This window comes from Entelurus aequoreus, linkage group LG21 (genome assembly GCF_033978785.1).
Source record: "Entelurus aequoreus isolate RoL-2023_Sb linkage group LG21, RoL_Eaeq_v1.1, whole genome shotgun sequence".
NCBI lineage: Eukaryota > Metazoa > Chordata > Actinopteri > Syngnathiformes > Syngnathidae > Entelurus > Entelurus aequoreus.
The window spans coordinates 13,058,307-13,071,126 of record NC_084751.1 but is presented as its reverse complement, the minus strand read 5'-3'; the positions used below and the strand labels follow the sequence as shown (position 1 = coordinate 13,071,126).

The 12,820-nt window shown below is 41.7% G+C and overlaps 1 protein-coding gene across 1 annotated transcript in view; it reads right to left on the bottom strand.

Moving 5' to 3' along the window:
* Positions 1 to 12,820, bottom strand: part of pappaa (pregnancy-associated plasma protein A, pappalysin 1a) — a 273,947-nt gene that overhangs the window by 146,591 nt on the left and 114,536 nt on the right. Inside the window, exons 8-10 of the mRNA XM_062031011.1 lie at positions 10,573 to 10,701; positions 4,310 to 4,401; positions 1,171 to 1,367 (exon numbers count right to left, since the gene is read on the bottom strand). Of these exons, the coding sequence (XP_061886995.1) occupies positions 1,171 to 1,367; positions 4,310 to 4,401; positions 10,573 to 10,701 (418 nt within the window). The remainder of the gene's footprint in view (positions 1 to 1,170; positions 1,368 to 4,309; positions 4,402 to 10,572; positions 10,702 to 12,820) is intronic.

Sequence of the window (12,820 nt, the reverse complement as noted above, 5' to 3'; positions counted from 1 at the left end):
ATCGTTTACAAAATGAATTCGGAGAGGAAGTGACGCCAGAAAGACCGCGCCCCACACAGGAAGTGACGTCAGAAAGAACGCACCACAGCCAGATTCATAATAAGTCGGTTTCGTAACTCGGAGCCAACCACTGGAAATATGGAGGCGCGTCATCCAGACATGCCGTGTTTCTCCTTCCGTCCGTACAGACACTTGTGGAAATCACACATGAATACCTTAAGAGAAAGCGATTGCAGCTATTTGGGATACAACACTTCTCAGACGGCAAGAGAACTTTCGAATGTCCAGGTCAGCTGGGATTCTACTTACCGAAATACGTTGTCCATTTGTCGAAGGAGAGACAACGAGAATGCAGGCTCCCGTGGATGTGATAAAAAAAGGTAGCGTGTGCTTTGTATTACCTGGCCGTTGAGGGAAGACTACGGAAAATGGCGAATGCTTTTGGACTGGCAAAGCAGACTGTATCAGTTATTGTCTGCCATGTATGTCGTGGACTCAACGTCTAGGTCCAGAGTATATTAAGTCACCAAAAAGGAATGGACAATGAAGGTGAAGGCAAAAGAGTGAGGAGTGTCCTGACCAGATATCTAGATCCCTAGATTTATTGATGTAAAATTTTCTTTATCGCATTGTTAACTTTCAAATGTCCATTAAAGATTTGGTTAATTTATGATGGCTCAGGTGTGATTCACTACAATAGGGCCCCACAGGACACTGGATTCCAGTTAATTGAAATGCCACAACACTGGATATTGTTCAGATAAGTTAAATCCAAGAACTTGCACACAAAGCAACACTGCATGTGACTATGACGTGCGCATTTTCCGAGCATGCGTACCAGGTTGTGTTGCGCCGGCGGACGGCGGGAGGGAAGGGGTCTTAAACGACCATTGTGTGTGTGTGGACAAGGATAAGGTTAGGCGGGATTTACCCTGGATAACCTTAGTGTAGAAGGGGCCTTGGTGTGCAGACGCTACATTACTTATAAGACGTTACTTGTTCAATAGCACCACCAAGTACTTGTTGCAGGTGGCTGAGACTGCGTTCATTTAGCACCAAAATGAGGTATCGATGCTACTTATTTTCTTGCTTTGCTTACTACCGTTTACATTGGCACCGGTGCCATGATGGAACCGGGTTTTGATGCCAATTCCTAGATACTAGACCTACCTTGGTTACAGCAGGATACCCCGCAGCCACCTCGCCCGAACAGTATGGCTTCTTCTCATGGGAAACCTCGACACTGGAGGCCCACTGGTCCAGGAAGCCGCTGGGGGTGTAGAGCCCGCAGTCTCGGACGCCGGTCTCTTGCTCAAAGTCCTCGCAAACGCCGTCACCGTCGTAGTAGTAGCACATGCTCGGCTCCTCTGCGGTGGAAAACAGAAGACATCAACCTCTCATCACCAGGGTGGTTGGATATCACTATTCAAGATGTGGAGTAAAAGAAACAAAAGGGTTCAAAGTGATAACACAAGGGAGGACAACCAATTCCAGGATGATACAGTCAGGATTTTTATTTTTTTCCAGACATCCCCCTCGGGGTCCAGGTCTGGAACTGGAAGCGTATGGCGCTGGATGAGAAAAGGCCTCACTTGCTTGTAGCAAGCATTTAGGAGGAGGTGGGGTATGGAGGGGGGTATTCCGTGCCAAGTTGGCCAGGGCCTCCTTCTCGAAATTCCAGCCCTCCACGGCGCGGCCAAAAAAACGAAAGGGGCTACCGAGGGGGCATATGGAACAGAAGGAAATAGCTACAGAGACAGGAGGAAGCTCAAATGGGGGCTTAGCGGGGCTTCCAGGGGTAATAGGAAGAAAGGGAAGTGGCCAAGTTGAAGAAAATGAGAAAACCGAAGCGCTGTCAAGGTGGGATACCTGGACCAATCAGGACACCTCTGGTGATGCGTGCCAACGTTACAGATAATGCAACGCCGTCTGCTATATTTATGGCTGCAACTAACGATTAATTTGATAATCGATTAATCTGTCGATTATTACTTTGATTAATCGATTAATAATCGGATAAAAGAGACAAACTACATTTCTATCCTTTCCAGTATTTCATTGAAAAAAACAGCATACTGGCACCATACTTATTTTGATTATTGTTTCTCAGCTGTTTGTACATGTTGCAGTTTATTAAACAAAAATACAAAAAATACAAAAATTACAAAAAAAATTGCCTCTGCGCATGCGCATAGCATAGTTTCCAAAGAATCTATGACTAAATTAATCGCCAACTATTTTTTATAATCGATGTAATCGATTAGTTGTTGCAGCCCTACTATATTTATGTCTTTAGTTAACATCTTGAAGACGACCTATAATCAACCAGCCAGTGATGCTCAAAAGAAAATTACAGCGGGCCCTACAAAGTTGTACGATATGAAAATCAACAAGTAGATTCATAATTAATTTTCTACCACTTGTCCTTAATAACGTTGACAAAATAATAGAATGGAAAATGACACAATATGTTACTGCATACGTCAGCAGCTAAATTAGGAGCCTGTGTTTGTTTACTTACTAATAAAAGACAAGTTGTCTTGTATGTTCACTATTTTATTTAAGGACTTAACTGCAATAAGAAACATATGTTTAACCTCTTAAGGCTCAAGCTGTTTGTTTACATGCTTTTTTTTAAATTCTCTTTGCTATTTGGGCTTATTAAACCCTAATTAGAATACAAACAAAAAATCATTTTTTAATATGATGTACTTAGTCCATAAGTACACAAACGTGTACTTCATGTGTAGTGACATGCACATTTTTATTTTTACACTTTTTTTTTCCAAATTCCATTGTATGTTATACTCTTCTGACACCACCAGATAGCAGTATAAGTGTCCGTATGTCGGCATAAGATCCCAATTCAGTGGTGTACACAATTTTGGAAATAAGAGCTAAAAGGTGATGTCCATGTATGTGGCCACTAAGGCCTTTAGAGATTTTTTTGTTAAAATAAAGCCAATATGCAATTTTTTTGTGGTCCCCTTTATTTAGAAAAGTACCAAAAAGTACCAAAATAATTTTAGTACCGGTACCTGTACCAAAATATTGGTATCGTTACAACACTAGTGCTGTTATATACAGTATCTGCATCTTACAGTCCAGTGAGGCTACTATATGTAAAAAAGTTGTTATTTATTCTAAAATTTAGTGGGTGCGCTCTATAGTTTGAAAAATACGGTACCGTATTTTTCGGACTATAAGTCGCAGTTTTTTTCATAGTTTGGCCGGGGGTGCGACTTATACTCAGGAGCGACTTATGTGTGAAATTATTAACACATTACCGTAAAATATCAAATAATATTATTTAGCTCATTCACGTAAGAGACTAGAAGTACAAGATTTAATCGGATTTAGCGATTAGGAGTGACAGATTGTTTGGTAAACGTATATCATGTTCTATATGTTATAGTTATTTGAATGACTCTTACCATAATATGTTACGTTAACATACCAGGCACGTTTTCAGTTGGTTATTTATGCGTCATATAACGTACACTTATTCAGCCTGTTGTTCACTATTCTTTATTTATTTTAAATTGCCTTTCAAATGTCTATTCTTGGTGTTGGGGTTTTATCAAATAAATTTCCCCCAAAAATGCGACTTATACTCCAGTGTGACTTATATATGTTTTTTTCCTTCTTTATTATGCATTTTCGGCAGGTGCGGCTTATACTCCGGAGCGACTTATACTCTGAAAAATACGGTATATATTTAACATTGTACATATTCTAAAGATAGATTCTGAAACCTTTGGAGAACATTTGAAATCTGGATACGCCTCCACAGACGAACATCTTGCAGACAGACTCAGAAAAACGGGTTATAAGTGTTACAGGAAACAGACAGTATATCCAAACAGTATATTACCGTGCTAAAACATATACACACACCCTTGGGCCCTACGGTTGGTGGAAAAACAGAAGGGCCAATGCAGTCATCCAGCAATCCGACAGGAATTAAAAGCAGCCTCCTCACAGAGGCTTCCCACATGCTTGTGCGTGCTTGCATGTTGCGTACATGCATGATCACAACAGGGGGGGAGACAGAAGTGGTGAGAGGAGGGAGGTTTTCTTAGGGGGGGGTGAGGGATTGCAGCATGGGAGCAGCACAGGAAAACCATCCATCTATTGGTGAAGAAGAATGTCGGATATGCCAGTCACTCAACTATGTAAAATAAGATGAGTCACCCTTTAGGAAGCGTAATGATTTCCAGATTTGTAAAAAAAAAAAAAAAGGGCGGTAAACCTTTCAGGTTGCCTTGAGTGTGTACGGACCTGAAAATGTCAGCGCTCATTGACTTACCGACACAGTTGAAGAAAGCCTCTTTCTTGCACTGACTGGAGCAGCCGTCGCCATTCATGGAATTCATGTCATCACACTCCTCTCCCTTGGAACTAACACATCAGGAGGCGGTTAAGGAAAGCATCCAGACAGAGACACGCCAAACAACATGCAACACACGTCACAGTGGAGACTCTCTTTATACGCAACTGCGAGGCAAACATATTGTTCAATTCAAACCAAAAGTGGGCTTATTTTTGCAAAAGGTCTTGTATTGGATGACCCTTTTTTAGGTGGGTCACACCTGAAATTGCATTTCCCTGTAAGGTAGCGGCTAGAAATGGTCGATAATGGCTTTTTTGCCGATATCCGATATTGTCCAACTCTTAATTACCGATTCCGATATCAAGCGATACCGATATATACAGTAGTGGAATTAACACATAATTATGCCTAGTTTTGTTGTGATGCCCCGCTGGATGCATTAAACAATGTAACAAGGTTTTCCAAAATAAATCAACTCAAGTTATGGAAAAAAATTAGAGATGTCCGATAATATCGATAAATGCTTTAAAATGTAATATCGGAAATGATCGGTATCGTTTTTTTTATTATCGGTATCGTTTTTTTTTTTTTTTTTTTTTTTTTTTTTTATTAAATCAACATAAAAAACACAAGATACACTTACAATTAGTGCACCAACCCAAAAAACCTCCCTCCCCCATTTACACTCATTCACACAAAAGGGTTGTTTCCTTCTGTTATTAATATTGTGGTTCCTACATTATATATCAATATATATCAATACAGTCTGCAAGGGATACTGTCCGTAAGCACACATGATTGTGTGTGCTGCTGGTCCACTAATAGTACTAACCTTTAACAGTTGATTTTACTAATTTTCATTAATTACTAGTTTCTATGTAACTGATTTTATATTGTTTTACTTTCTTTTTTATTCAAGAAAATGTTTTTAATTTATTTATCTTATTTTATTTTATTCATTTTAAAAAAAAAGGACCTTATCTTCACCATACCTGGTTGTCCAAATTAGGCATAATAATGTGTTAATTCCACAACTGTATATATCAGTATCGGTATCGGTTGATATCGGTATCGGTAATTAAAGAGTTGGACAATATCGGAATATCGGATATCGGCAAAAAGCCATTCTCGGACATCCCTAAAAAAAATGCCAACATGGCACTGCCATATTTATTATTGAAGTCACAAAGTGCATTAGTTTTTTTTAACATGCCTCAAAACAGCAGCTTGGAATTTGGGACATGCTCTCCCTCAGAGAGCATGAGGAGGTTGAGGTGGGCGGGGTTTTGGGGTAGGGGGTAGCAGGGGGTGTATATTGTAGCGTCCCGGAAGAGTTAGTGCTGCAAGGGGTTCTGGGTATTTCTTCTGTTGTGTTTATGTTGTGTTACGGTGCGAATGTGTTTTTCATTCTTGTTTGGTGTGGGTTCACAGTGTGGCGCATATTTGTAGCAGTGTTAAAGTTGTTTATACGTCCACCCTCAGTGTGACCTGTATGGCTGTTGACCAAGTATGCCTTGCATTCACTTGTGTGTGTGAAAAGCTGTAGATATTATGTGATTGGGCCGGCACGCAAAGGCAGTGCCTTTAAGGTTTATTGGCGCTCTGTACTTCTCCCTACGTCCGTGTACCACTCCGTACAGCCACATTTTAAAAAGTCATACATTTTACTTTTTGAAACCGATACCGATAATTTCCGATATTACATTTTAAAGCATTTATCGGCCAATATTATCTGACATCTCTAGTAGCGGCAGTAGTTATTTTAAGCAAAAAGCAAAGTATGTACACTATATTGGCAAAAGTATTTGGCCACCTGCCTTGACTCACATATGAACTTGAAGTGCCATCCCATTCCTAACAATCAATCAATATGATGTCAGTCCACCTTTTGCAGCTATTACAGCTTCAACTCTTCTGGGAAGGCTGTCCACAAGGTTGCGTAGTGTGTTTATAATAATTTTCGACCATTCTTCCAAAAGCGCATTGGTGAGGTCACACACTGATGTTGGTCGAGAAGGCCTGACTCTCAGTCTCCGTTCTAATTCATCCCAAAGGTGTTCTATCAGATTCAGGTCAGGACTCTGTGCAGGCCACTCAAGTTCATCCACACCAGACTCTGTCATCCATGTCTTTATGGACCTTGCTTTGTGCACTGGTGCACAGTCATGTTGGAAGAGGAAGGGGCCCGCTCCGAACTGTTCCCACAAGGTTGGGAGAATAGAATTGTCCAAATTGTTTTGGTATCCTGGAGCATTGAAAGTTCCTTTCACTGGAACTAAGGGGCCAAGCCCAACTCCTGAAAAACAACCCCACACCATAATTCCTCCTCCACCAAATTTCACACTCTGCACAATGCAGTCCGAAATGTAGCGTTCTCCTGGCAACCTCCAAACCTAGACTCGTCCATCAGATAGCCGGATGGAAAAGCGTGATTCATCACTGCAGAGAAAGCGTCTTCACTGCTCTTTGCATTGGACTTGGTGATGTATGCCTTACATAATAATAATAATAATACCTGGGATTTATATAGCGCTTTTCTAAGTACCCAAAGTCGCTTTACATGTTAAAAACCCATCATTCATTCACACCTGGTGGTGGTAAGCTACTTTCGTAGCCACAGCTGCCCTGGGGTAGACTGACGGAAGCGTGGCTGCCAATTTGCGCCTACGGCCCCTCCGACCACCACCTATCATTCATTCACCGGTGTGAGCGGCACCGGGGGCAAGGGTGAAGTGTCCTGCCCAAGGACACAACGGCATGGTAAGAGGCGGGGAGCGAACCTGCAACCCTCAGGTTTCTGACACGGGCGCTCTACCCACTACGCCATGCCGCCCCATGCACTACGCCATGCCCTACATGCAGCTGCTCGGCCATGGAAACCCAGCTCTCTGCGTACTGTACGTGGGCTAATTGGAAGGTCACATGAAGTTTGGAGCTCTGTAGCAACTGACTGTGCAGAAAGTCTTTGCACTATGCGCTTCAGCATCAGCTGACCCCTCTCTGTCAGTTTACGTGGCCTACCACTTGGTGGCTGAGTTGCTGTTGTTCCCAAACTCTTCCATTTTCTTCTAATAAAGCCGACAGTTGACTTTGGAATATTTAGGAGCGAGGAAATTTCACGATTGGATTTGTTGCACAGGTGGCATCCTATGACAGCGCCACGCTGGAAATCACTGAGAGCGGCCCATTCTTTCACAAATGTTTGTAGAAACAGTCTCCATGCCTAAGTGCTTGATTGTATACACCTGTGGCCGGGACAAGTGATTAGGACACCTGATTCTGATCATTTGGATGGGTGGCCAAATACTTTTGGCAATATAGTGTATTTTGACGAAGTCCTCCTAGAGACTATGCCCAAATTAGCCCAAATCAAAATTACGGATAGTAGACAGATCGAAGATTGCAAAGCATTTTACCCTACAGCTAAGGATGTGGGCGGGGCATAGCAACAAACTTTGATCGTTGATCTGACAATTTGCCACAAAAATGTAAACGCTAATAACTCTGCTTCGCAAAATCGAATCTTGATCGTAATTGCTGCTTATGATGAAGACGACACCCTAAAGCTATGCATAAGTCACTTCCTGAATTAGCCACAGTATAATATAAAACAATATACAACAAACGTTTACTCACTTGCATTAAAGAGCTAAGACTAAGCTAGCATTCACATCAACCTCACTTCATACTACAGTGGTACCTCAACTTCGGAGTGTTTTGGGTTAAGAGCTATCTCTCGGCTAATTGTTATGTTATGCAGTAAGTTTACGGTACAAACATCGCCGCCATTAGTTCGCGTAGCAAACGCCACAGTGAAACACGTAAAATCTGCCCAAAACACCTGGTTTTACTCGCCGGGATTAGCATATAGCTCAAAATGATAATACATTTTGATTTCCAACCATTGTAAGGAAGAAAGTGACTGTAAAAGACAGTGCTGAGAAGTAGAATTGGATGATATTCATTGAATTTTAAAGAAAATCATTAAAAACGGACATTTATCTAAGAAAATATGGAAAAGCCGCTGTTGGTGTGTTTAATAGAGAAGCAGCTGGAATTAAATTCCGTGGAAATCCATGCGCCAAGGTAAATGTTCTACGTTATTATTACATTACTTTATAAAACCACTGTAGTTGTTAGTAGGGCATTCTATTGTATTGTTTTTATACAATAATTGGGTAACACTTTAAGTATGGGGAACATTATTCACCATTAATTAGTTGCTTATTAAAGTAACAAATAATTTTAATTTAATTTAATGCTAGATCCACTCATCGTCCATTGCAGTTCCCCTAAGGTTTCTCATTGTCATCCCATTGGGTTGAGTTTTTTTCTTGCCCTGATGTGGGATCTGAGCCGAGGATGGTCGTTGTGGCTTGTGCAGCCCTTTGAGACACTCGTGATTTAGGGCTATATAAGTAAACTTTGATTGATTGATAATTTAGAGTTATTTGGACACTAGGGGAACATATAGTCAGTCTACCCCAGGGCAGCTGTGGCTACAAATGTAGCTTACCACCACCAGGTGTGAATGAATGATGGGTTCCCACTTCTCTGTGAGCGCTTTGAGTATCTAATAATAGAAAACTGCGATATAAAGTCTAATCCATTATTATTAGTATTGTTATATAAGGGTTAGGGTTTTGATTGATTGATTGATTGAAACTTTTATTAGTAGATTGCACAGTTCAGTACATATTCCGTACAATTGACAACTAAATGGTAACACCCGAATAAGTTTTTCAACTTGTTTAAGTCGGGGTCCACGTAAATCAATTCATGGTAAAAGGTTAGGGTTACTAATAAGCCAGTGGTTCTTAACCTGGGTTCGATCGAACCCTAGGGGTTCGGTGAGTCGGCCTCAGGGGTTCAACGGAGCCTCCGCCGTGGAGGTCAAGACACACCCGACTCATTTTGTAAATAACAATTTTATGGATACAGCAACAGCAGAAGTCAGACTGATTTGCACGTGTGTAATTTGTTTTGAGTTCATGGTGCACTGTGTTGGTTGTGTTCTTTGAACGAGGTGATGTTGACGCACGGTTCATTTTGTGCACCAGTAAAAAAAACTTTGTCTTGAATTTGAAAACATTTTTTTTTATTTTTCACTAAAGAAGAGTTCGGTGAATGAGCATATTAAACTGGTGGGGTTCGGTATCTCCAACAAGGTTAAGGACCACTGCTAATAAGCAATAATTCTGAGGTTATTGATGGAAGACTCTTAGTTAATGTTTTACTGGTTGTATATTAAGGCCATGCAGAATAAGGCATTAATAAGTACTTAATAATGACTAATTAAGAGCCAATATGTTCTATTTGCATGTTAATAAGCAACTAATTAATGGTGAATATGTGTTCCCCATACTAAAGTGTTACCAATAATTGTTTTTAAAAGTGCTGTTTTGGGGGGCCGAGCACCAACTAAATTGATTTCAAATCCATCCATCCATCCATTTTCTACCGCTTGTCCCTTTTGGGGTGGCGGGGGGTGCTGGAGCCTATCTCAGCTGCATTCGGGCGGAAGGCGGGGTACACCCTGGACAAGTCGCCACCTCATCACAGGGCCAACACAGATAGACAGACAACAGATCATCAGGACTCCTCTTCCTCCTATCCAGGAGATCGCAAAAAGCCGCTGCCTGACCAGGGATCAGAAAATCTGCAGCGACTCCTCCCACCCCCACCAAGGACTGTTTTCACTGCTGGACTCTAGAAAGAGGTTCCGCAGCCTCCGTAGCAGAACCTCCAGGTTCTGTAACAGCTTCTTCCCTCAGGCCGTAAGACTCTTCAACGCATCATAATAATTCCCTCAATTACCCCCCAAAAATGGATTAACTCGCTTGAATAAAAAGACAATATAACATACATCCATAAACGTGGATGTATATGCACAAGTGCAATATATTTATCTGTACAGTAATCTATTTATTTATATCTGCACCTTATTGCTTTTTTATCCTGCACTACCATGAGCTAATGCAAAGAAATTGCGTTCTTATCTGTACTGTAAAGTTCAAATTTGAATGACAATAAAAAGGAAGTCTAAGTCTAACATTCCCACTCACATTCACACACTAGGGCCAATTTAGTGTTGCCAATCAGCCTATCCCCAGGTGCATGTCTTTGTCATTTCAATGTAAGACTTTTTGTTTTGAGTTAAGAGCTCCATCACAGAACCAATTGACTCCGTAAGTTGAGGTACTACGGTACAACAATAGGATCAGTTAGGTTTAGGTTACCTCTGGATCCGTCCGTCCCCGCAATAGGGTGCCCCAAGTTCATGCACCAGCGGCGGGGAAGGTTGGCTCTCGCTCCGGCTCGATATGGTTTGGACCCGATACGTGTACGCCACATGCGGCTCCACATCCCTGGAGAGAAAAATTTGACAGCTCATTAACATGCTTACGCATTTCAGGAAAACGGGAAGCCTCGGAAAAACGTCAGAGAGACGACCACAAAATACCAAAAAAAGATTACACACTGATGTGGAGACACTTTTGGACCAGCCTTGTGGAAAAGTGAGGCGAGCTCAGGGGGATCGCCATGTGTTGTGGCAGCCTACAATTGCCCCATCCAAAACACACAAAGCAACAGAGGCCTCGCTCCCTGCTTGTGTGTCCTCTTATCACAGCGAGTCAAAGAACCATCATGATGAGCACACAGTGGAATGGTTGGAATTATTGAGGACTACTCACTTTACAGGTGTATATGTCGCCATGATGGTTTCTTGAGGCGGCATGATAAGGAAGACTGAAAATAAAAAGGCCCGGAAAGAAAAAAACAATAACTCAAATGAGAAAACGCTAAAAAATTTAAACAACCCAGTAGAAAAAAGGGAGGTCGGGGCGCGGGGGATGAGTACCTGTGTTGGTAAATAAAATAAAAAAACATAAGCAAATAAGGTTAAAAAAAAAACTGTAAAATCGCAAACAATTGTGCTGTCACAACATGGTTTTATCATGAAAAATAGTTCTGTGTTATTTATAAAAACATACATCAAAGAAACTCATTCAGCCCCCTTAATTGTAATTACAGTTTCCTTACAGTTGGTTTATAATTTACAGCTTTGTTTTTGGCTTTTGTGTTCTGTGTCCACAAATTATGTCGCTATTATCTAGTCAAGCGGCATCTCAGACATGTAATAGTTAAAGTTAAAGGCCTACTGAAACCCACTACTACCGACCACCCAGTCTGATAGTTTATATATCAATGATGAAATCTTAACATTGCAACACATGCCAATACGGCCGGGTTAACTTATAAAGTGCAATTTTAAATTTCCCGGGAAATATCCGGCTGAAAACGTCTCGGTATGATGACGTTTGCGCGTGACGTCACGGATTGTAGCAGACATTTTGGAACAGCACGGTGGCCAGCTTAAGTCGTCTGTTTTCATCGCAAAATTCCACAGTATTCTGGACATCTGTGTTGGTGAATCTTTTCCAATTTGTTTAATGAAGACAGCAAAGAAGAAAGCTGTAGGTGGGATCGGTGTATTAGCGGCTGGCTACAGCAACACAACCAGGAGGACTTTGAGTTGGATAGCAGACGCGCTATCCGACGCTAGCCGCCGACCGCACCGATGATCGTGGTGAAGTCGTCCGTCGCGCCGTCGATCGCTGGAACGCAGGTGAGCACGGGTGGTGATGAGCAGATGAGGGCTGGCGTAGGTGGAGAGCTAATGTTTTTAGCATAGCTCTGTCGAGGTCCCGTAGCTAAGTTAGCTTCAATGGCGTCGTTAGCAACAGCATTGCTAGGCTTCGCCAGGCGGGACAGCATTAACCGTGTGGTTACAGGTCCAGTGTTTGGTTCGGTGTCTCCTGATAGTAGAAGTAATAGTAGTATTGTTGATCTTCTGTCTATCCTTCCAGTCAGGGGCTTATTTCTTCTGTTTCTATCTGCAGTTAAGCACGATGCTATCACGTTAGCTCCGTAGCTAAAGTGTTTCGCCGATGTATTGTCGTGGAGATAAAAGTCACTGTGAATGTCCATTTCGCGTTCTCGACTCTCATTTTCAAGAGGATATAGTATCCGAGGTGGTTTAAAATACAAATCCGTGATCCACAATAGAAAAAGGAGAAAGTGTGGAATCCAATGAGCCCTTGTACCTAAGTTATGGTCAGAGCGAAAAAAGATACATCCTGGCGTCCTGCACTGCACTCTAATCCGTCACTCTCACTTTCCTCATCCACAAATCTTTCATCCTCGCTCAAATTAATGGGGTAATCGTCGCTTTCTCGGTCCGAATCGCTCTCACTGTTGGTGGGAATGATTGTAAACAAAATTCAGATGTGAGGTGCTCCACAACCTGTGACTTCCGGTACAGGCAAGGCTTTTTTATCAGCGACCAAAAGTTGCGAACTTTATCGTCAATGTTCTCTACTAAATCTTTTCAGCAAAAATATGGCAATATCGCGAAATGATCAAGTATGACACATAGAATGGATCTGCTATCCCCGTTTAAATAAGAAAATTTCATTTCAGTAG